The sequence below is a fragment of the Labrus bergylta genome, chromosome 20 (genome assembly GCF_963930695.1).
Source record: "Labrus bergylta chromosome 20, fLabBer1.1, whole genome shotgun sequence".
NCBI classification, from domain to species: domain Eukaryota; kingdom Metazoa; phylum Chordata; class Actinopteri; order Labriformes; family Labridae; genus Labrus; species Labrus bergylta.
Genome location: NC_089214.1, coordinates 12404904 through 12429394, shown reverse-complemented (window position 1 = coordinate 12429394; position 24491 = coordinate 12404904). Strand labels below are relative to the sequence as shown.

Sequence of the window (24491 nt, the reverse complement as noted above, 5' to 3'; positions counted from 1 at the left end):
CCCAAAAAGTAAAATAAAAAAAATTAAAAGTTAATATGTGCACAAATATATTTTGTTTCTACTTTTTGAGACTTCAGGGACACCATACATTACAGAGCATTAGAAAAAAAGATTAATACCATTCATGGATTTGTTATAGCCGTTGATTGGCTTAGCTTAGCACAAAGACTGGACAACATGGAAAATTAGGGTATCTAGCTCAATATTTCTAAGTGACTTCTCTGCTAAAAGCACAACATTATTCATTATATCTTCTTAGTTTTCTTAATTTGTTTTTCCCATAACACCACTCATTTTCCTTTTCTTTTTTATACATTTTGAGTTGAGAATTTCTTTATAAAGCGCTCTCTGATAACATTGGAATAAGCAAGTTTTCTGTTTACAACCTATGACAAGATACTGTGCTAAAGCTTAGCTAAAAGGACGCTAGCCTTATTCTTGCTCAATCATGAGTCAAATCAATCTACTATTAAAACTCTGCATAAAAGCAAACAAGTATCAAACAATTGTCTTAATGAAATACTACCTACCTTGACTCCGAAATTCCCTGCTAGCTTAAAAAAGTTGATACATGTAGAACATTCAATTTATTACCCTTTCATCATCAGAAACATTACATATGTACATTTAGTGAAAACTGTAGTACTACACTCAATGTGTTCAAAGTGCTAATAACATGTAACCTGACAATAACTGAACACAAACGAGTTTGACACAATTACAATCATGAAGCAACAGATAACATGACATTCCTACAAACAAGTGAATGGCTACAACATACATATGCCAAAAAGAATAGCAAATGATAAACACAGATATCTAGAACTTTCCTTCAGTCTGCAGTTTGTACTCGTTCTAATGGTCCAGATGTAGTGGATCTTTTACACATACATTTATTTATCACACTTGAGCTTAAACCTCAAGACTACACGAGCAGAAATGTGCCCAGACATGTCAACAGCTGTCTGTAATAGGGACTCTGTGATGCAGACACAATTGTAGATTCGTACTTCACTTGAGGCTCAACTTAATAAAAACATACGAGCTATTTAAATACAATTGACAAAATAAAGTGCCTGATAGCAAAACTTCAACATAAAATAAGTGCTTGTACTTGAATTTCAAGTTCTAGGGAGCTATTTCTCTGTACTTAAAACTAAAAACTCAAAGGAAGTGCTCTAATGTTGATCAAAGAACGTATTTGCTGCCTCAAACTGATTGTCATTGGAATCTATTTTATAATTTCTGAGTTGTTGCTTGGCTTTTCCGGATTTGAGAGATCTGTGTGTTTCTTTAACCTCACAAAAAGTACAACCATTTTAACCACAAATACTGAAAGACGGGACTAAATGTGTTGACAGCCACCAACAGGCAACAAGTGTTTTTCTTATCTCTAAAGGAGCTCGAGGAAAGGTTAGGATTAGAAGTATTTCATGTGGGATATGGCATTTCTGAGGCTACTGGGACTTTAGACGATTAAATATAGGTTATTGAAGGTTCAGTGCTTAATTTTGTCTACAGCGGTAAACTAAAACCCAAAGATGGTGATTTGGGTGTGTAGGTCTCACACTCTGCGGTCTTTGTTGGAAGGCACTTTTTACTTGAGGAGGACATTGCAGAATATCGTCACAGGGATCACGTAGGCTAACTTCACTCACATTCTACAGAAAAGATTTACTGAAATATTTAATGGTTTTCTGTTATCTCTTTTTACCACAATTACTACAATGATTGTTTCTTGTTCGTATTCTTGCTAATGGAAAACAAAATGGTATAAGGTATAACAAATAAGGTAAAGGTCTGAGATGCTTTTAAACACCAATGATCAGTCATTTTTATAATGGAAATGTTGCTTATGCAGTCTTTTGAATGCTTGACAACAGTTGGAGATGAAGATTTAATCAACTCTCAAGTCTGTAAGCAAAAACTGAAGCTAGCGCTAACATCTGGTTAGCTTAAACTTAGTTCAGACAATGGTAACAAAACCACATACCAGCACCTCTAGAGTTCACAAAATGAATACCATATATCATTTATTTACGCCGTACAAAAGTGCAAATACAAGCTGTGGTTTTAAAGCTGCTGGTACGCAGTTGTTTTTAAGCCTCAGCCTGACAAATATTTATAGTTGACAATCCTTGTTGTCAACCTATGATGCTATTATTTAACTCTCACTATCAGCTCATCACCATCTTTGTTCTCACATTTTGCTAATGAACCAGTTACAAATGCTGTAGAGGAGCTAGGAAACCATTAAACCCAGATTGCTTTCCCACTGTAGGGTCAGCAGTTTAAAATAGAGGATTTGCGGAAGTTACCTTCTCTCATCTCTGACTTGACAGTCCACTCTTACATACTCTTTTTTCGGAATGACGCTTTCCCTTTGCTGGTTGTTACCGAATAAGAGCTTTAGCTGATCCATCACTGCCTTCAACTTGGAACACTTTTCTGTGTGACTCATTGATCAATTTCACATTCTTGAGAGTGGGTAAAAAAGTACATAAAAGTTTGGGAGAATGATGTGTCAAAAAATGGCAAAATTTCTCTGGAATTGGTTGCTGAGGCAGCAAGCTGTTCGAGTGAGTCTAATGTGATTTTATCCATTTCACACAAAAAAACACCTTTTCTGATCATTTTTTAAAAGTAGAACCTGACGTGTTCGTAAATATAACATCTTGAAAAAAAAATGTTTCATTGATTAAAAATCTGAGTTCTATGGGCTTTGACAACAAATGAACAAAAAAAAACTACACTTTCATGATTTTTGGTGCATTTTTGTAGCTACTGTTGTTGCCACACAACATACAAAAAAAACAATTCAGGTTAATTTCCATAAACCAGTCACTCTACAGCAGACACTATGAAATGATATATTACACATGTCACTATACATATTTCTACATCCTTTCTACAGTAGTGGGCAAAGTGTTCAGTTTTGGGGAAGCCATTCTTTGTCATTGAAGCGGTCTTAGGCTGCAAGTGGATTCACAGCCACTAGAGGGCGACGGTGCCTCTTCCTGGTGCTGGCTCTCCCCCTGTTCTGGCTCATCAGATAGAAAGCTGGGGAACGTCTGTGCTCGAGGGATGAATGTCATTGACAAGCTGCTTCCTGTAGAAATAACAAGTGGGAAAGGAGTCAATGGAGCTCTTCTTTAAAGCAGAATAAAACGTAATCTCTCTTTTTTTTTTTTTACTTTATTTTCCGTAACAAACAAGTCCTGTTTTCTTAGACAATATGTTGATGGATACAACTGTTGCTTGGTTACAGCCCATGCTGATGTATTCATATGTTGACAAAAATAATCCTGGTGTTCTTCATTTAGAGAAAAAATATATTTAAAGCCTTCTGATGTAGGTGGATCTTACATAATGCAAAAATATATATAAACCCATAAAAGTACAATAGTTACAGACATGAGAGAAAATCTAACTTTTACCACAAGCATCTTCATTTCATAACGATTTACACTTGTATTTGTCTTTTTCAAACGCCTCCTTCCTTTCCTAGCTCTCACTCCACCTTTATCTAGATTAACTGGACCAATTTGTTCTGCAGTTCATCCTGGTTAAGTGAACTGAGAGAGGGGGAATGGATACTTGTGGGTGGAGGGCTGTTCTGTGCAACTGCGAGACCATTAATAATATATTAGGATGCTGTTTGGAGATGTGCTCAGCTAGGTAGGTTGAGGATAAAGTGGCTGGCAGGCTGCTGATCATGCACCGAATAAGGAGGAAGTGGCCACTGATGAATATTTCAGGAGGTGCAAAATCTAAAACACTGTAATCAAGTCCAACTTAAGAACAAGCTACCTCCAAATAACAGGTGACTGCTGCTTGTCACCTGTGTGTAGCATAGCTATAAATATGTGTAGTCTTTAAATCAAATAACTTTAACTGGATAGTTGAAATCTGATTGGAAAGAAAACTTTCTATAAGTAGTCATCTTCCAGAAAAGCATAGACAAAACTCTCCTGCAATAGGTAATAGTCATAGCGGATTTCCATTCATTGCAAAGTGAACTCATTTACACACACACACACACACACACACACACACACACACACACACACACACACACATACATCTTTTTTCTGCGTGTCCCCGTCACACTGTCACCAGAGAGAGTCAGGGCTCAGACCGTGAGATGCACTGCAAACCTCACAACACGTCAGAATATAAAATATGACTAAGTCAGCCTGGTAATCAATGTCAAGTGGATGTGTGAATGTGTGTCACAGAGAGTCACGGAGGGAGAGAAGTCTTGTTAAAAACAGAAGTAGTGATGCAGAAGTAAAGAAAGACAGGGTGAATAGAAAGCGAGAGAAGAAAAAAAACACTTTCCTGTGTGAAGTAAGGGAACAGCAAGACAGAGGGGCTGGTGTGGGGGTGAGGATGAGACCAAAACAGAGGCAGCCATGCAGGTGAGTCATCCCCCCACCCCAACACACACACACACACACACACACACACACACACACACACACACACACACACACACACACCTCTGTCCACAAGTCTTCCCTTCCACCTCTTACTGGAAAAAAGAAAAATGAGATAAGGCTCCAGCTTGAGGTTTTAAATGCAGCTCAGTTCATGAACTGCAAGTAAAAAAAAAAAAACTGGAACACTTTCCTTCCCCTCCATATTGTATTTAATAGATTGCTGAAACGCCTGGTGCGCAACCAGGCATATCCTTTTCACATCTTTGCCAAGACAATCCCTCCTCAAGCAAGGCCAATTTGGTCTGATAAAAAATAAGGCAGGAAGCCCAGTTCAGTCATCTTCTCTGTCATTAACAGCAATGTTTTTTGATGGACTATACATTTTGGATGCAGTCCCGTGACGTCATCTATCGGTTTATTGACTGCCTTTTTGAAGCCATGGTTTGGCTGGTTTCTGTTTCCAGAATTACCATATTTGAACAAGAGAGGGACCCTTGAGAGGACCCAAGTCATCAAAGCTAAACATTCTACACCTGAGGCAAAGTCATTAGCTGGCCTGTCTCAGAACCCATCAGCTATCAGTCAAGACTTGATCCTTTTCTGTGCTTGTGTTGCTGGCTTTGTTTACAGTCCGACTATCAACATAAGAAGCAAGAATTGATGTTTGCATGCAGATCTGTCTTAAGACAGTAATTAACGCTAACTTGTTGTTAAAATCTGCTATGTTCTGTGATTATTTATTCCCCTTTAACCTTCCATGTGGACCATTTTACTGCGTATGGATAATGTCTGCTGATAAAATCGGTTGATGTTACTTCTTGTACTACAAACAAAACCATAACACTTCCGGTTCCAACATGTTTCCTTGGCATTAAGACTGAAAAAAATCTAAGACAATTTTTGTACAGTAGCTTGTCTGCATCCCCAGTGGTAGAACACAAAATAACTTATATAATAATAATATAAATATATAATAATATAATTCCAGACCATTGTAACTTCTTCAGGGAAAAACAAACAAAAATGTTAACTCCTTTGCACTGTCATACAAACTGAATGTCACTGAATGACTTTACAAGTCAGCTACGGTGAGTGCAGACACCAATTCCTGCCAATTAATGCTGAAATATAAATAAAATATTAGATTATAGATTTACATAGATTTTACAAGAAAAAAGAAAAAGGGGTACGCACATCCAAAGAAAAACTAACACACATACTGGAAGCCTTAAAAAAAGGCTGGCACACTGTAATAAAAGCTCCCAACTTTAATTTCAAAAGCAACGTCTCAATCTCACAGATCTTCTTCAGGCATTGTCAAGTCAACATCACGACGCAAGACAAGCAATGATAAGGCACAGACACATTCATGACACAGGTGATCTGTGATCTGCATGACTGACAGTGAACCTGCTCTCAAGTTGGACCAATCAGAAGCAGAGCTGGACAACACTCTATGATACCCCCGTATGCAACATTAGTGCCATAAACCACCCAGCAAAACGTAGTATCAACGACACAAACAAACACACCAAACAAAACGAGTGAGAGGTTACCAGTTTAGCTCAATATGAGATAAGTTTAGTGAATTAATTAGCCGTGGCGATGTCTAGCAAATTGCCACTAGGCCCACCTGTCACTTAAAAGCGGCCATGCCCCTTATTATGCATAACTTTTAGGCTTAATACAATTAAAATGATGAGTCATGTTAAATTTAAACCCATATTCAGCAGTCATGTATCGTACAAAACAGGCTGTAAACATGTTTATTTCTGCGCTGTGCATTTTCAATGTGGGGCTCTATGGAGATTGACCCACGTTGGCAGTGGGCCTCAAGTGGACAGTGGAGGTACTGCAGTTTTTGCCACATCTGCATTGGCTTAATCTTTTTTAACACCAGAGGCTCCCACTTGAGATTGTTATGTGAAGCCAGATCCCTGATAAGATCCACTCTTTTTGCAAAAGAAATACAAACATTAACATGTTTTTAAGTATCAAACACAAAGAGAGAAGAGGGTGTCAGCGACCTCCTCTACCTCCTCCTCCCCTGTCCTTGTGAGGAGCAGACAGTGATTTGTCAGTGCCTTTTCATTACCAGAGAAGGTCATGTCATCCTATCTGGCCCGGGGTGGCAGCTGCAGGGCCCGAGCAGACGGGACAGGTAGGGAGGGCACTAAGGCACACACACAGAGTCCTACAGATACAATGGCGTTCCTGGATACAGAAGCACCTCTTCATGCATGTCTACACAAAAACACACCTGTCTGCACCTTCCTTCTACACAGTGCCATAACCCAGCCGGTGTACTAGTCACAGCTGTAACCAGAGGAAGAGGCAAACTCTGGATTATGCGAGGCTGCTGACATGAATCTTTGTCTTTATTTGTGTGGTAAAACAGAAGTGAAAAATAGTCTCCAGGATTCATAAAGCTTCAGCTGCTGACTGAAAACTTCCCAACAATCGATCACAAAGAAACCAAAGCAGCTGAAAACAGTTTTATCTGTGATGAATATTTTATGGAATTTTTGCTATCGAAATATACTATGTTCCTTGTCCCCTGCTGCAGATAAGATAGTGCTATCATCCTGTTCTCCTATCGTCTTGACCCTGTGCCTCTAATACTTGCACCCTCTCAGTAACACTCCCAGCTGATCCCAGAATCGCACTCAGTTCTATTAGAATTGCTAATGCTTCAGCACTAAACAGTAAAACACAAAGAAATTCAGAGAATAAGAGAGACTGTTTCTGTGTGTTTCTGTGCAAAATGTAAAAAAAAAAAAAAATTACAGTAATAAAATGAAACCAAGTAAAAGAAATACAGACATTCTTGTTCCCTTTCCATCCCCACTATTAGTCTGTAATTGAAGTATTTCCGACAGGCAAGGCGCCTTTGCTCTTTCAGCTCCGAAACTTTAAAGTGCACTTATTTGTATGCATCAGCAACCTCACAAGAACACAGCAGTTTCAGTGAAATGCAAAAGAGTGAATAGCATTAGGAGAGTAGAGGTGGGAAACAATACAACGTAGATATATCGTTTTATCCTACACTTTCTAGACATTAAAACATCTATGTGAGGTTTTAGTTCAAAAAATATTTTTATTATGGGATATTAGGATATTAGGTTACATTTTGTTTTATAGAGCTATAAAGATGATCCAGCATAACTGTTTTTTTCTCCTACAACCCCCCCACATCCCTTACCTTTAAACAAAACACATTTGAACATTATTACTTTCAATTATGGCAAACTAGGCTTTTGGGGATGTATTTTTGAAACACTTCCAGCTCAATAAAAACAGATGTGACATCAATTAAAATAAAGGAAAACTTTACCGCCAGCTTCCTGCGTTAACAGGGGGAAAGAAATAAACAAATAGGTGAATAAACCTCAATGGGACAGGAAACTGTGTTCCTTAATTATTCCCCCGGACCCGCAGGGTATTTGAAAGCAACCCGAGCATGACTCAGCAAATTGACTGTGCTGATAGGATATTCATCACGCACGCAGGGAGCCAAGGAGCTGATCAGCCAGCCGTCATGGTCCAAATTCCTTATTTCTTATACCAATTTGCTGCTTAATCCATTTTGGCTAATATCAGCATTATTAGAGGAAAATAAGCTGATGTTTCTGTTACTGAGTCCAGGAGAAGCCACCATCCACTTCTATAGGTGAGTTACTGTTGGAGATGTACTTCTTGAAGAGATGTTCCTGGAAGTTAAACTGCCAGAAGTTGTACATAAATTACAAGAGTATCTTAAACATATTATAACCATCTCCTTCTATGAACAAGTAACATAATGTACAAAAATAAATTAACAACTTAATATCAGTCTGACTAAAAGCAGTGTGTCAAATAGAATAGATGTTTTTTTAAAGAAGGAATGTACACCATGATTTACTTTATTAACCTGAGGTTTGAAAAATAACTTTTTAAAAGTAATCAGTTCAAATTGTATTTTTATTTTCATAATTTGCCAATCAACATAGGAGCGAAATGTTTCTGAGAAAATACTCTCATTCCCCCTGCACTTTCCGTTCATGTTACAAGGTGAAGGGTTAGACGAAAGAAGACAATTTGTGACGCTATCAGAATTGTTCCACCTCTTGTGACCGCACCATCCTGAACAGACCCAATCTCGTCCAGGATATCGCGTTCGGGCCGTGTTAGCTTAGTACGCGAGAGTTTGTCCAGCCTCCGCTGTTGCTAAGCAGGAAATGCTATACTTCCAGCTCTGTGAATAGGGACCCAGCTATAAAATTATAGAACAGTAAAATTGACGACTCACATCATCCCTCTTAGTGGGTGGGTTTTATTATCACTAACTTTATGACAACTTCCACCTGATGTAGAAGACCAAATTCACAAGCTAGCTAGCTATACGACTCCTGCCATCTAGTAAAAGCTGTGAGCCATGTTGCAAGCACTAGACGCATCGTGTGTGTGTGTGTGTGTGTGTGTGTGTGTGTGTGTGTGTGTGTGTGTGTGTGTGTGTGTGTGTGTGTGTGTGTGTGTGTGTGTGTGTGTCTGTCTGTCTGTCTGTCTGTGTGAGCATGCATGACACGCCTTCCACAGTCCAAAGATCCGGTGTCGCGAGGGGAGCTAAACTCCTGTCACTCCCCAGAATCACCTTGTCATCCTCGTTGTCAGACAAGACCTTTTTCCTGCTGTGTCCTCAAACACACTGATGCATTCAATTTATTCATGGGAGAGGAAGGGAGATAATGTTTCGAGCTGAATGTGTGCAAGCTGAAGGTGGAGGGTTGTTTTGAACTGGACAGACACACAGAGAAAGTGTGGGAGGAGCAGCGGAGATGCCAGGGTGATGGATGAGAGAGGAGCTCCTCTGCTCACCAGAGTTTGGAGAGGAAGAGTTTAAAAACAGGGTTTACAGAGACTGAGCCTATAAATAATGACCCTGAGGTAGAAACTTATTTTTTTACTTAATGTGTTTATGAGTTAAAACATGTTTGGTAGAGAGGACTCTTTTTTTTTTTTTTTTTTTGCTTTTAAGTTTATCAGGCCACAATTAAATGATAATGAAAAAAAAAAAAAACACAAACACCAGCCACAGCTTTTCAAAAGGAAACAATGACGTCAGAGCGACTTTCATCTTCTGGCCTGGCTTTCTGTTCGGCTCTATCAGTGAAAGCCAAAAGGCCCCTAATCCTCAGATAAATCTACTAATCAACTAATACGATAGACAGAGCATAATCTCATCAGCTCACTAATCACCTTTCTGCCTCTGGTCTACAAACAGACATCAACATTCACACACACAGACACACCTTTTTCCTGAGTGCATGAAGTGAACACAGGGAAAAATACAGACCGATAATTAGGACTCCACAGTATGAGGAAAACATGTGATGTGTAATAATCTCAATATTGCAATAACGATAAGAAGTATGGTTAAAAAAAAAAAATCAAAAATCAAAGAGCCAGTATGTCTCTCTGATGATTTACAATATAAATGTGTTTGCAACATGGTTCTCCTGAATCACAAATCAATTCCATAAACATTTTTTTCAACACTTGTTCTTTACCAAAGAATTTGCAGCAATGTAGCTGATACCAGTCTTTAGCTAGCTAGCTAACTAGCTTTAGCCACATCTGATGGCATCAAAAATGTGTGGAAGCATGCCCAGTATACCTAAGTCTCCATCTAAAGAGTTAATGTACGCTTGCTGAGTAAGAAAGCAGTGATTGTTTACATTAAAGAAATGTCTTATTTATAGCAATAGAGGTGTTTATTGCGAATGCTTGTATCAAAATAACTATGAAAATGGGTTTAATTGCACAACCCTACTGACAACGCTGTTTTGACATTAAATGTCTAATGTACTTACAAGAACACACACAAACTATCTGGTCCATAATCATATGCTATTGATTTCTGTGTTTCTGTTTATGTAATGCTGAATTACGAAATGTTAACAGAGAGAAAAAAATTGTGACTGAATTGAAAACGTTTTTTGTGCTAATTCTGATTAAACTATGAATCTGTCCTTTACCTTTAGCTCTAAATGTACTCAGTGAATTATATCAACAAATAGGTTAAATCAAAGTATATGAGCCGTTTGTAATTTACCAAGAGTTTGCTCATTTTGTCATCTGATTGAGTCTGTTGCTTTAATTCACAAATGTGCATGTCTCATATTGCAGATCAGATGCCAAATGAAGAGCTAAGGTTTTTCTAGGTTTATTTGTGAAATGGGAAGTTTTTATTTAGACTCTCTTTGTTGTAGCCAATTGTCTCTTATTCTTACAGTGTCTCCTGCATGTTCAAATTCCCATAGCACCTTTCTTGTGACAGTCCAGCAGACCAATCAGAAGATAAGTCCAACAAGTTAGTTTCTTGAAACTAATCTTAAGTACTGAGAGTCATTGTTGAACATTAAACATAATATGTCTCATATATTGAAGACATATGAAGAACCAACGCTCAGTTATCATCCCCTTGGTTCCTGAGAAAAACAAGTTATGTAAAATGACACTTCCTCCATCACTGGGTGTAGTATTCCTTCCTTTCTGTCACTCAGTCTTCTTCTTTCTCCACCTGTCTTCCCTTCACCTCACTCAAAGTGCTGCACACATTTCCAGTGACAGAATCAAGTAAAGAAACAGCAACACTTTGCATGACATAATTAGTAGCTTCATGCCTGTACCTTGGTAACTGTAGAGATCTCCCACGCTGTTCTGACGCGTGATGTGCTGCCAGTAGGCGCTGCGTGGCAGGGAGATGGACTTGGTAAGCGTCTCTCTGGAGTGGATCTGAAACAGACACAGAGAGAAAAAACTTAAAGTCTCTCACTTTCTGTCGCTTGCTCGCAACGGGGGAAATTGCTCTAGGTGTATCGGTAAACAAAGAACGTGCGTATACAGTATATTCCGGGATGAATGGCATGTTTCCTCTCTGAATGGCTGCGTGGCAGATGAGATGAGGAGGCATTTGGGATTAGGATGTTGTTGTGCCGCTGGGTGATGTGTTTTAGACTACTATTTGCAGTGTGAGAGCCAAAAAGTGACTTGGTATAAATGAGAGACCCATATTTTAGCAGAATATCTGCATTCACTTTGTGGAATGAAGCAGAATTAGCATATTTAATGATAAGTCCCCCCCACCCTTATGCAACTATTAGTGGTAAGTTTCATGTAGCTGTCCATGTGATTTATAGAGCTGAGGCTAAATGCTGCATTTGGAAAAGTTCCCAAATGGTGAGGTCCAAGTGCACGGCCATATGGTCAAGGCTCATCAAACACTAGGCAGGCCTACATAAATAAAGAATACAGATGATAGCAGGGAGGAGGAGGAGGAGGGGGGCGGGAAAGGAAGGAAGGAAGTAAAGGGATGGAGGGGTGTTATGATGGAAGGAGGGAGCGGAGGCCAAGACCGTGGGGAGTCGGACTCAGCTCCCGGTCCAAGACAGCACAGGGCAATACCTAGAGACACATGCATGTTCACGTGTGTGAAAACCAGGATTTATTGCTCCTGTGTTTATGGGGTCCTAAAAATATTCCAGTTATGTACTTGTTTGATCAGGCTAAATCTTACACTTATGGGAAAAACAATGGAACTATATATATAAATATAATTTAACAGCATTAGCGGTAGATCAAAATATTGATTTGGCATGTTGATGCATGTGAAATAATTATGGAATCATCGGTGCAAGATATTGATATTTTAACAAAAAAAAAAACTTTGGCAGTCTCAACAGATTTAATTTCCAATTAAAACTCACTGCATCATTACTTCATGTCTCCTCACTGTGGCGTTAATCAGATCTCATGATGTATCATTGTATGATTGTACAATACGTATATTATCCCAGAATCACTGTATCGTGATGTTATTGTTATCGTGAGCTACATTTTGCTTGTTGGATTGGATTGTATCATATTGTGTCCCGCCCCTAATATCTGTGTGCATCAACTTCTGTCTCTCTACAAATGATCCCATATTATTAGATGTTTGTGTGTTTATTTGTAATGTTGGCAGTGCTAGAATAAATCAGTGGGCGTCATTGTGACACAAAGACAACCAAAATGTAAAAAATGTACCTGGGAGCTCTTCTCCATCTCCTCCATCATCCTCTCGTGCTGCTGGGCGATGGCCAGCGTGGCCGAGTGGACCCGCTGGTAGATCATCTCCCCCTCTCGCGTCTGGAACGTGAACAAACCCTCTCCTGTGTCACACATCCTGCGCCAGGAACACACACACACACACACACACACACACACACACACACACACACACACACACACACACACACAAGACACACACACACAGACAGAGAGAGAAGTGCAAAGGCTTTGATCGCATTCGCTCTTGGATTGCTGATTTACAAATGTGCATGGTTGAATGTGCGCTTACAGAGAGGCGCGCTGATATAATAGTCCACTGAAGTTAAACTCGCTCACAAATGCGTGAGTAGATACAGTACACAAACAAAGACTAGCACCCACAGAGGCACCTGTCACATCAGTGCCTGGAGGGATCTGCAGCAAACGTTGATATCCTGGGATGTTTTTGGATATCCAAAGTTTCTTTGTTGAAGTTTTTACAACACTTCAAAAAAGTTTTTTATTTTTTTCATTCCCACTGCCAACCCTTCAGTCACACAGACACAAAAGTACGTATCTTCAAGCACACACACCTTCCAGATTCAAAAGTGAACCAAGTCGAGTCTCGTCCGTATCTGCGCAGGGAGCTGAGAGGCCACATGACGAGTTTGAGGCGAGCGTTGTGAATGTCCCACAGGTAGATGTTTTCATGGGTGATCTGCATGGTGCACTCCCCGTAGATGTCCAGGTTCGGCGTGGGCATTAAGTACACGTTGAAACGTTCTGCATAGACAAAACTCTGGATTACTTCAAAAAGAGATCACAATGTAACATTTCTTTCTTACATAGCTACAGTAGCCATGACGCTAGTTTTTTTTTGTCCACATTTTGAAATGTTCTTTCTCTATCCTGGTGTAATTTAGGTGAATAAATTGTAATTTATAGTAGCATTAAAGTGTGACATTAAAAAGATTTAAAACATCCAGATCCAGACACAGTTTGTCCTTGACAGCTTGTATAATCCACAGGACATACTGCGAACAGTTGTGAATAAGACCCCTTATTCAAACAATTATTAGCTTTTTTGCCAGTAGTTACATTTTAATATAAATACCATTTATATACTTATATCTGCAGGCTTAATATTTTGGACTAGCAACAGCCAGAAGCCCTTTAGCTTAGCCTAGCACTGTGACTGACCTGGTGGGTATTGGCGAAATTAGCTCAGTGAAATTTGCTAAATCAGAAACAAGCGCCTCTTAAAGCTAAAAAATGAAATGTTAAAATACAAGCAATTTATTAAACCAAAGCTTTAGAGGTTCTATGCGGGCAAATTGTTGGTATCATGAAGAAAGCCAGGCGACATGTTTCAAACAGTTGCCTTCTTTGCTAAGCTTAGCTATGCTAACCATCTCCTAAATTCAGCCTCAGCACTTAAAGTTGTACGACTTTTTTTTTTATTTAACTCTTGACAAGAAAAAAAATATGTGTGTTTTTCAACACACTAAACCTATTGATTGGTGAATAGGACTGTTTTTGTCAGACAACATCTGAAATTTGACTTGCCTCACAGCAGCTTAATTTACAACACTACAATTAAAGACAAGACAGAAAGACACATAAAGGCTATTTGACACAATGTTCAAAGACTACACAAATATTCAGAGGCCTTAAATGTAATTTTGATCTTGGATTGAACTCCATATTCCGTTTTAGGATTTACTAGGATACAAAAGACTGCTTTAGTCTGACCTCGTAGAAACATGGAACCCTAAATCTCAGGTTTGATTTGAATAGTTTGAAGTATTATTTTAAATTTACACACAATTTCAGATTTTGGTTTTGTCTTCTCATCAGACAAATATTTGTATTTATGGGAATTGATCTATCACTTGCAAGACAAATCATTCTGAATTGTTTTTTTTCTAAAAGGATCCTTTTAGATGTGGCAATTAAACAGATGTTATGTATCTCAATGAAGACCACTCGGAAAAGAAATGACCTGCAAAACATAGTAGCATTAAGTAGTGTCAGATGAAGATAAAAAGTATTGACTCAAGTCAACATTGCATGCATGGTCTGGGTGGACTGTGGAACCAAATTGCCCTCTGGGATAAATCAAGTTTTCCAAGTCTCACTTCAGGAGGAAACATGGTCACCAAAAGACTGAAACAGTATATCTGTTGCACCTTTGACAGAATTTGTACTGTACTCACTTATACTTTGTTTTGTATCCAATGTGGCATATGCAGAGTAAAACAACCCTTTACAGTGTGTACATAGCCATCCGTCGTGCTGTGCTGGGATCAGGGAGCCAAATCTGCCTCTTCACATTAAACAAACTCTCTGAGGCAGGCAGAGGAAAGGAAGAGGGGCAGAGGTCCCCATAATCTAAATTAGTTCTCACTAATTATGCTTAATGATTCAAAATAAGCCATGTGTCTGCAGTGGATAGGAAATGGCAATGTCATAGTGAGGCGTATTTTTAGGGACAGTGAAAATGAACTCTGATCTAATTATGTGCCCCTGCTGTTTGGGGAGGGCTACTAATTGAAACACCATCGAAGGCCCCAAGCTTCTTGTTTCATTCATTAATACAGGCAGCAGAGAGGGGATGGCTCTGTTTGTCTCTGTAACAGTGTAGCTCAGAACAGCAGGACTTGTGCCACAAGAGAAGGAAAAGGGATTGAGTTTTTACAGTCGGCTGGTTCACCGCAGCGCAGTCAAAACTTGTGTATTGATATGTTGAATAAACCGGCCCAAGTTATGTTGGAGAATGCAATTTCAGTTTACAGCTGCAGTGAAATGAAATGGGTTGAAATTACGGCAGATTCTTTTCAATTACTCGCCCTTTTTACAACTTTAAACTGCTCTTCTTTGCTTGTTGCCTTTTCAATTTCCTCTGCGAGTTTACAAATTACACAGAGAATGAGCTCCGCTGTGATAGCAGTGCCCTGTTGTCCACACTCTTTTCCATTTCTATTTCCTGTGAGTGAAATATGTGGGGAAGCACATTTATATCAGATGGCTTCAGGAGCCATAATCTCATTCATCTCTGTGACAAGCTTCATTATGAGGGAAGCCAGTGATGCACAGCACTTCTCATTAGGACTGGAATAGAGCCCCGACCACAGCCTGTGACCTGTGCTCTAACTCACACACAAAAAGGTTTCGGTCAACACACACACACACACACCCAAACGTACTTCAGAAGTTAAACCAACATGTGCTAATGTAACTAAAGACGGAAACAGGGGACTTTTGGATCAGGTATTGACAAAAACTGGCCCTAATTAGCCAGGCCTAATTGGACAGCGCTGTTCTGCTCCCTTAAACCTCTGAGGGCTTGGTTGCATTAACTCATATGGGATTGTAGTGCAACCGGTAAATGCTCAGTGGCGGGAGTGAGAGAGATTGACCCTGAATGGCTGTCTGTGTTAGCAGGGACTAATTGGGCACTCACCGTTCTGCTCCCGCTGTACCCCCGCTGCTAACAGGTCTGGCTCTCCCAAGCTGATGTCGTTGAGACGGCTGCCGAGGCACTCAACACACAGCAGCTTACACCATTCCTCGGCATCCAGCTCTGCACACACAAACACAGCGTTGATGCATGTTAATGATAAAACACAAACACACAAATCCACTCAATAACACTGCATGGATAATAAAACAACCCGTCAAAAATCATACTAACGCAACCATGCTGTCTTTACTGTGTTTGCACATGCACAGGCCCATAAATCACCCAATGAATTTCAGAATATAATGCTGCACATACAGGACATGAGCACAGCAAACAGTATCCAGGGGAGAGAAAAATCTATCTGATCGATTAGGTGTAGAGTAGATTAAAAGAGGAGGTGGATTCTGCGAAAGTCGGCGAGAGATGAATGCTAGTTTTCTCCTCCCCCCTTTGCCAATACTCAATAAAAGTAGCTCTGCTGAAACAATATGACCACAGTCTCAAATGAAACTGGTGATCATCTAGTCCGGCAATCAATAAGCTATTTTCTAAATTAAACGAATGGCTTTAGCTCAAGCTTGAGAATTGGAAAGGAAATGTACTCATGAAATAAAGTGAAGAATATTTCAGCAGAATGAGAAGGCCTTATCTGACTACTTGTCGAAAGTAAAATGACAACTTCTCCTTTTACAAACATAACATCAAATATAAAGTTGACAAGCACCACAAGCTGTTAAGCCCAAGTTAATCAAAAATACTTCAAGATTGAGAAAGCTTCAACGTCTTTATTATGATTGTCAAATTGCTGCTACCAGAGCAGCGCTTACTTAAGCTATTTACCATAAAACTTCAATTATTAGCCTAGCTTTTATTTACTCCAGTCTATGAAATGACCCTGCCTTTATTTGGGACAGACGTCAGCAAGAGACAAGCCTTTAATTATTTTCTAACAAATCTTGTGGACAGCAAAGATGGGAAATATAAGACAATTGTGAATTTACACCAGAAAGAATATTTAATTTTGTACAAAATTAGAATGTTCATAATAAAATCACAAACAGGTGCTGTGTTAGCCTATGAAGCCGTAAACATATCAGAATGTTTTTAGTTGTTTAAGGCATATGTCACAGCATTACAATTTAGCACAAAAAGACGAAGTTTCATAATCCCAAAATGTATTTCCATCTCTAAAAACAGAGTCGACCCTCCTGTCACTCACTGAGGTTTAAATGTCTTTAATCTTTATCCAGATCATCATGCAGGACACTCTGAGAGCACTAATGTTTAATGCACTTTATTCTGTCTTTCTTGATGTTGAAATTAATCTTTAATTTTTGTCTTGCTGACTTTTGCAACACTAAATGCATAGAGGCCTTTAATTGAGACCTGCATTTATTTGTCAAAAAGTGATGGCAATACTAGGTTAGTAAAGGGGACTGGGCCTCAAATCTGTATTGGGGTTTTATTAGAAGTTTTATGGTATGTGTTATTTCTTGTAATTTAATGAATACTTGAACCACACCTTATTTGTCACAGGTGTTAGCTTGGCAAACAAGCTGGCCAGGGCTAGCTTAGTTTAGCTTAGCGCAAAGATTGTGAGAGGGGGATATAGCTGCTCTGGCTTCCTCCATTTTTGAAACAATTCTACTTGCCTGCATTAGTTACTGATAAACATGTTATATTGTGTGTTTTTTTTTAAAATAATTACAACTAAAGAACAAAATGCTGGGTTTACGGGATGTTAGCCAAGAGCTTAGAAAGAAGCTAGTGGTAAGATATGGATAGCTACGTTTATCTCAGCGCCAAGATAGCAGCTGAGGAATACAGCTGGTCTGGCTTTCTCTAATGTTTGAAGAAAACATGCCAGCTCAGCCTGCTGATAAACATGTTATTTCTTAATTGTTTAATCCATAGGTCTACAACAACAAATGCACAATACTCTGGAGTTGTATGGATTGTTAGTTAAGCTAATCCGCTGCTATAGAATTTAGACAAGTGTCAATGTTCTCATAAAACTAGCTGCAAGACAGCAGTCATATCAACATCAGTCTATTCCTTGAAGGTTCATCTGTTAATGTGTAATATTGGGATTTAATCTGGAGAATTATGTTTATTTTCTCTCCTTAAAATTAAAAGAACCACGCTCTCAGTTATATTTGAACAAAGCTGGCCATTAGAGAAGGGAAGGCATTTATCATAAGACTGGATTCTTTCATCGAACGCTAATTGGAGACAAACAAATTCATGTATCAAATATACGAAAGTCTGCGTGGCAGTATGTTGTTTGTGAATACCAAATTGCTTCCTGTTCAGTCAGAAAAAAAAGAGTCTACAGTGTAGATGATTTCCAATAGTCTTGTGTGGGCTTTTGGTTAGAGTTACTGAAGTATGAAATGAGCCAAATGCCGCAGTTGGTTATCTTTGAAGCTCTTTAACTCCAGGCTGGAATTCTGGGATATGAAGCTTACTATGACCAGTGATGCGTACAAAGAGACACATGTGGAAGAGCGGGAACGGCACAATGATTCATTGTCAATTATCTGAAAGTCAGCGTCTGCTTATGTACGGTAATATGTGTGGAGGTAATTTAATTTCCCTTAATTCACTTCAAGCTAGCTTGGGTAATATCTAACAGCCTGTTTGTCAGATCAACTCTGGTGTCCAACGGGACAGATACATACAACTTTGCAGGGTGAAGGAAAGGTCTGCTGCTGCCTGAAGCACTTCATTTACACACATAGAGAGCAGAAATAGAGCCGCACACACACACACATATGCACTCTTACAGGCAGCAGCTCTGCACTATAGCTCTATGCTCATTCCTCTCCAGATTCAGCTCATTTAGGCTCACTATGGCCTTTAAGTGACTCTAAAGTCCCACAATTTTGAGGCCAGTGAGTGGAAAATCAGCTAAACAAACACTTCATCAGCACAGTGGCAGCCACGATCATCTATGTGCCATGCATAAAGAAATATGTTACCGTGTGGTGGTGGTGGTGGTGTGTGATGGAATAGGATGGAGGATGTAAGAAAACAACAGGATGACGTTAGAGGAAAAGGAGATGTGAGAATTGAATCAGGTGATAGTCAGGAGGATGCTTGTCCTTCCTGATTACAGAAACTGCCGGCGGTTAAACGGACTAATACAATAACGCTGTTTGGACCTAATTCCGCTGTAGAATCTCAGACATTGATGCGATATCAATCTGCAGGTCACACTCTGCTTTTATCTCTGTATTGTGCATGTTTGACGGATGCTCTCAAAGCACACAGCTGTCAAAGAATGTGAAATCTAAAAACAGTCTTTTCTTCAGTTCCTTGTTTCGTTGACAGCACACTAAACATAATGGCACTGCTTGGGTCGAAACATCATTAGGTTATTTTTTAAATAGAATATGAAGGGATATCATAGGCTTAATGACTTTTTTTTTCCTTTTTAAAAAGAAGTCAACACGTTAATAGAATCTGTATTCTATGGCTGGAGTTAGAGTTGTATCCTTGGATGCCCTTAAATACGTTCAACGCTTGTTTTACAACTGCCTGGTGAGGTTTTCAGATCCAAACTCCGAGTGATATTGCACTGTAGCAGAAAGGCTGGATGCCAAATGAGTTCTCATGTAATCTATATTTACAGATTAAACATAAAAATGTAGAATGTGCACTTGGGGGGTCTTCATTTTAGGATAGTGTTCTGTTTTCTGTTTACAGTATGTGGTCCAAGGAGTATTGACCAATCAGGCTTAAGTGTCTGCAGGAGAAACAGTCCATAGATAGCAAAAGCAGGTGGAACTCATCAGTGTTAATCCAACAATGACTCAATTATCTCTTTAAACGGATATCTGCATGCATGTGAAGACAATAATCCACCAGAAGCCATCATTCCACCGGAAATGTCAACTTCATGCCTAAAACCGTGTCCTAACAGCACGCGACGCGAGCGAGCGAGCTGTTAGGACACGGTGTAGTGCTGTGTTGCAAAAACCAATGGTTCAACTTTCCTGACTTTCTTCTGAATGCATGAAACAATTATCAAAAAAACCTCCATTCAACAAACAAGCATTTATAAAGTTGTTTTCAGAGTTCAGACCTGAAATAGCCTGTGTTTTTACTTTTTTGCAAATCTGCATCATGCTGCTGTTTTATTGAGACAGAAAAGGAAGTCCGCTGGCTAAAGCGGAATTAACGAGAAGTTGGCCATAATTCCCAGAGGTGTAGATCGTTGTCAGATGATAGCTGATGGCTTCTAAGATTGACTCTCATGTAACCTGAACCAGCTGGACCAGGCCAATGTAGCTTTCAAAAATAGTTTTACTACAATATATAAGAAAAAAATCAATTACAATTTTCTCCCTGGACCTGAACATAATTAAATAAGCCACATTAATATCACATATTTGTTATGCTGTATTCAATTGTGGTGAATAAGGGGTGTAAATGTGAGTGTTTCAGGAAGTGTAGGACTATGGGAGGTCTGTGGACACACAGTGATAAAGACATGCGTGGGATGGTGTGAGGGGGAAGGCTTTAGGAATGGAATAAAGTCAAGAGAGAGAGAGGGGAAGGAAGAAAGAAGTGAGTGATCATGGGAAACGGCGTAAAGGCAAGAGAGAGTTCACTGCTTTTAGTTCAATAATATTTCCCCTGAGCTTTCCTGCTACTCTCCATCAAAAGATATTTGATCCTATGTCGGCACACATCCACAAGGCCGGAGTCGAGACAGAGATCTTCATCTTTTTCTGTTTAAAGGATGCAAAGGCATAATTTTGCATCTGGCCTCCTCTAAACATCCAGCTCCATCTGAAGAACACACCACCCATGTGCAGATCATGCACCTCTTTAGCTTCCTGTCCACGTATTAGAGGCAATCTCTATTGTTACAGTCTATAATTGGGTTGAAACACACTGCAAACGATGCCCAATATCATTTTTCATACCTGCAGTATGAAAATCAATATTTCGGAACAGATCCTCCCACTTCTTAATATAGCGGCAAATGAGCATCACTTGGCTCATCTCCAATTCTCTGCTGCCTCTTTCACCTCTCACTTTCTCTTTCTGCCTCTCACTTCTGACTCTTCCTCCGCTTCGTGAAAAACTTTCCTCAAACCACCCCTTCACTTTTCATTTGCATGTAAAAAAAAAAAAAAATTAAAAAATAATGCCTTCCACCCTCCACTTCAGCCGAGAAAGATGAATTTTGAATTTTGAATGGGAGGGAGGAAAGGCACTTACCCGATTCACAGGCAAATGTCTTGGATGTTTCGTCACAGAAGATGATGGCCACAGCGTGCTTTTTTGTCTCCCGCGGCATTCGGGTAATGTTCTTGATGTTATGGAGCTCAGTGATCTAGGAAGGGGAGAGTGGCAGAGAGCACATTAGCTTGAGTGAACAGAGGCAGCAGGAGCAGGAGCAGCAGTAGGGCTTAAGTGCCATCTTGCACTGCTTCGCTGAAAGTGCAATAGTAGTTAGAGGCTTAGCATATATAACAGGGCCAAGTCAAATAGAAATGTGGGTGATCTTTGGGGATAAATAAATAATAGAAGTTTTCCTGATGATTACAAAAAGCTCTTCACAGCTACAATGTCTGCTCCTTCGACCAGCTGCGATACAATATGAAGCATGCGATGTATTGCTATTTATTGTAAAAGCACTCCATGAGTAAATGTGGCCTGGTACTCATTCTGTACAGCACTGCATCCTCTGCTCAAGCGCTCTCCTTCAGCCTGCTGTTTCAGTCAATAGAGAGGAGTGAGATCAAAAGCATCTAAATCACTATACCACGAGATTGATCGTGAATGGGAAAAAAAAGAAGATTACATTTAATTGAATATCACCTGCATTTACAGGCCATTTTGTTCCCTGTGTTCACTCTGCCTTGGAGATAAGGCCCATTACATTATTGTAGTCCATTGTGCGCTAACTGTGGGCCCTTTGCCAGGCTGTTGGGAATGAATTATCTGGGCTCACTGCCCGTGTAGTAAAGCTGAACTGTATGAGGTTAAAAGAGCAGACCTAATAACACAGTCAACATATGTGGAATACAGATTTCTTTGTTCGATAACGTTATATGTAATAAATTCAACCTCTATCTGATATTACCTGCTCAGCATTCAACATACACAGAGAGCGGGATCAAACAAAAAGGATATCAGAATTCATGCAAGGCAATGGGGGAAAAAAGACCAGGAAAAGGAAGTTATGGCTAGATAGCCGATCTTTTTTTTATTTGTTATTTCTATCCTCCAGAAAGATACTATCTTAATATTTCATATGAAACCAGGTTATGTTTTCCTCCTGTGAAGACAGTATATATTTGTCCGCAGGCGGGCTATTCATACATTTAACTGACACTTAGAAAGCCTCAACCGTGGGAATTTCTGAGCTGTGAATTCCACCAGCCTCTTATCTCTTTCTCTGTTTGTGTATATGTGTGCATGTTTCAGTCTCTCTTCATGTCTATATATGTGTGTGTGTGTGTGTGTGTGTGTGTGTGTGTGTGTGTGTGTGTGTAGCTGTGTGTCTAAGGGGAGAGGGTTTGGGTGCATTCCCAGCCCAAGGCGCAAGAGTCCAAGCAAAGTGAATCATCAGTGATGAGGCCTATTCCTCATCTACTCTCCTCTACTTTCTTTTCATGTATTCAAAGTTGTGAGTTAAATCCAATATTAAGAAGACTAAAAGTTCACTGCTACGCTCGCAGCTTTTTGATGCCGTGCCAGCAGAGGTTGGCCAATATGTTTAACAGTCAGCTGGTTAAATGAATCAAATTGACAATGCAAATGTGATCATGTTTAGAAGGTATAATGTTGACCATGTTCACTCTCTGAGTTTAGCACGCTAACATTTGCTTGCTTGCTTAAAACCATCAGCACATGGAAATGTCATTAGTTTGGCAAGTATTGAGTGGCTTTGTGAGGCTTTTCTGTGGCAGAAACACCAGCATGCTAAAAAGGTTTAAAACCACAATGCTAGCATGCTAATGGTCAGCAGATATAAACTACTACAACAGGCTGTTCACTCTCTCAGGCTAACAGTAATATTATTGACAAGAATTTAATTTTAAACCATGATAACGGACAAGCTGGGAGATGAAAGTTAAGACTGCAAACTTCTAAAGGGCACATGAATGTCTGAAAGCCTTTTATAGATGTTGACACATCATGGGGAGAGTACATGTCAGTACAAAATTTAAATCTCTCCAACTGTGGTAAGAAATATATTTCCCTCTATACCAAAGTGTTAGACTAACCCAACCAACAGTGTGTGACCAAGACCAACCTGTAACCTTTGAAGCTGAAAAGTGAAGTGAACACCAATCTTCCAAAAATTGCAATTTCTTGACTGGCTGCTTTAGCTGGCTTTAAAAAAAACTCTACATATAAGCCTATACAGAAATAAAATAAAATAAACTTTACAGCAGAAAACAATATGTCTATAGATTGGTATTGGTAGCCCGATGTGTATTAGTAGTGCATTATCCCTTTTTATTTCATGGAGTTGAATACTTGTTCAGTTCGTGTTGTTTTTCTCAGTTTCTCTTTAAACTTTGATACAGTGCAAGTGAGCAGTGAGTGTGCCAATTTCTGTTCGACAAGCTTTCTCAGCTGTTTTAGACCTATACAGTATATGTTGACATGTATATTAACAACTCTAGGCAGTTATAACATGAAAAACAATATTTTGCTGAGGGGAAACACTGTTGCAAACTCTGTCATCAGCCAGCTTAGCATAACTTTATTTCTCGCCAGCTCCAGCCTTTTGTCCAAGTCACTTTTGGCTCCAAAAAAAAACCACACTGAAAAAAAACTTGAGGCATTAAATCAGACGATTACATTCCAATCGGTAAAGTCAAGATGGCTACATCCAGAGTTTTATACAGTCTATGGCATGAGCTAAAAAATGTCTTAGCTTTTCCAGTTATTTCCACTTTTTGGACTTGTTATATTTAGGCCATTTAAATACAGCTCCATCTTTTCACTTTATCTGCCTCTGCCAGGAGCTCAGGAAAACTCTAGATATGTAGCACACAGAAAAACAACTTTTCACAGGGCTAAAAATAATGCTAAAAATTATTCAGGGATTGTCTTACTGTGTGGACCAGTGCGTGTCAGAAAGAGAGAAAGGCATAAGAAAAGACAGAGTGGGGGTGAGGGGGATATTGAAAGAGAAAGAAAAAAAAAAGTCAATCCCCATTGTGTTGATTCTGTAAATCAGCCACCATTGCAGCCTATTTCCTCCTAAAGCACTGCAGCGTTGAATGAAGCCCTCAGACGGGACCTTTCTTGATCTTTGTGGCGATGCATTACCAGGTGCACTGGTGCATATGCGCACTCATCGCTCACTCCAGCGCCTGCTGTATGAGATGCCTCTGAGAGGGGGGTTACAGCCACACTGGGTGCCTCGAGTGACAGCATGATGCAGTGGGCAGGGAGACGCTTCATTCACAATACATGGGTGATACTGAAGCAGCAAGCGTTGCAAGTAGCATCTACCTAGCTTGTACTTGAAAGTGTACTGTAAT

The 24491-nt window shown here is 39.5% G+C and overlaps 1 protein-coding gene across 1 annotated transcript in view; it reads right to left on the bottom strand.

Annotated features, from left to right (window-relative positions):
* Positions 1–574: 574 nt before the first annotated feature.
* Positions 575–24491, bottom strand: part of dok6 (docking protein 6) — a 48004-nt gene continuing 24087 nt past the window's right edge. The window contains exons 3-8 of the mRNA XM_020645348.3: positions 21205–21319; positions 15973–16092; positions 13103–13292; positions 12507–12645; positions 11111–11216; positions 575–3109 (exon numbers count right to left, since the gene is read on the bottom strand). Of these exons, the coding sequence (XP_020501004.1) occupies positions 2955–3109; positions 11111–11216; positions 12507–12645; positions 13103–13292; positions 15973–16092; positions 21205–21319 (825 nt within the window). The 3' untranslated portion in view covers positions 575–2954. The remainder of the gene's footprint in view (positions 3110–11110; positions 11217–12506; positions 12646–13102; positions 13293–15972; positions 16093–21204; positions 21320–24491) is intronic.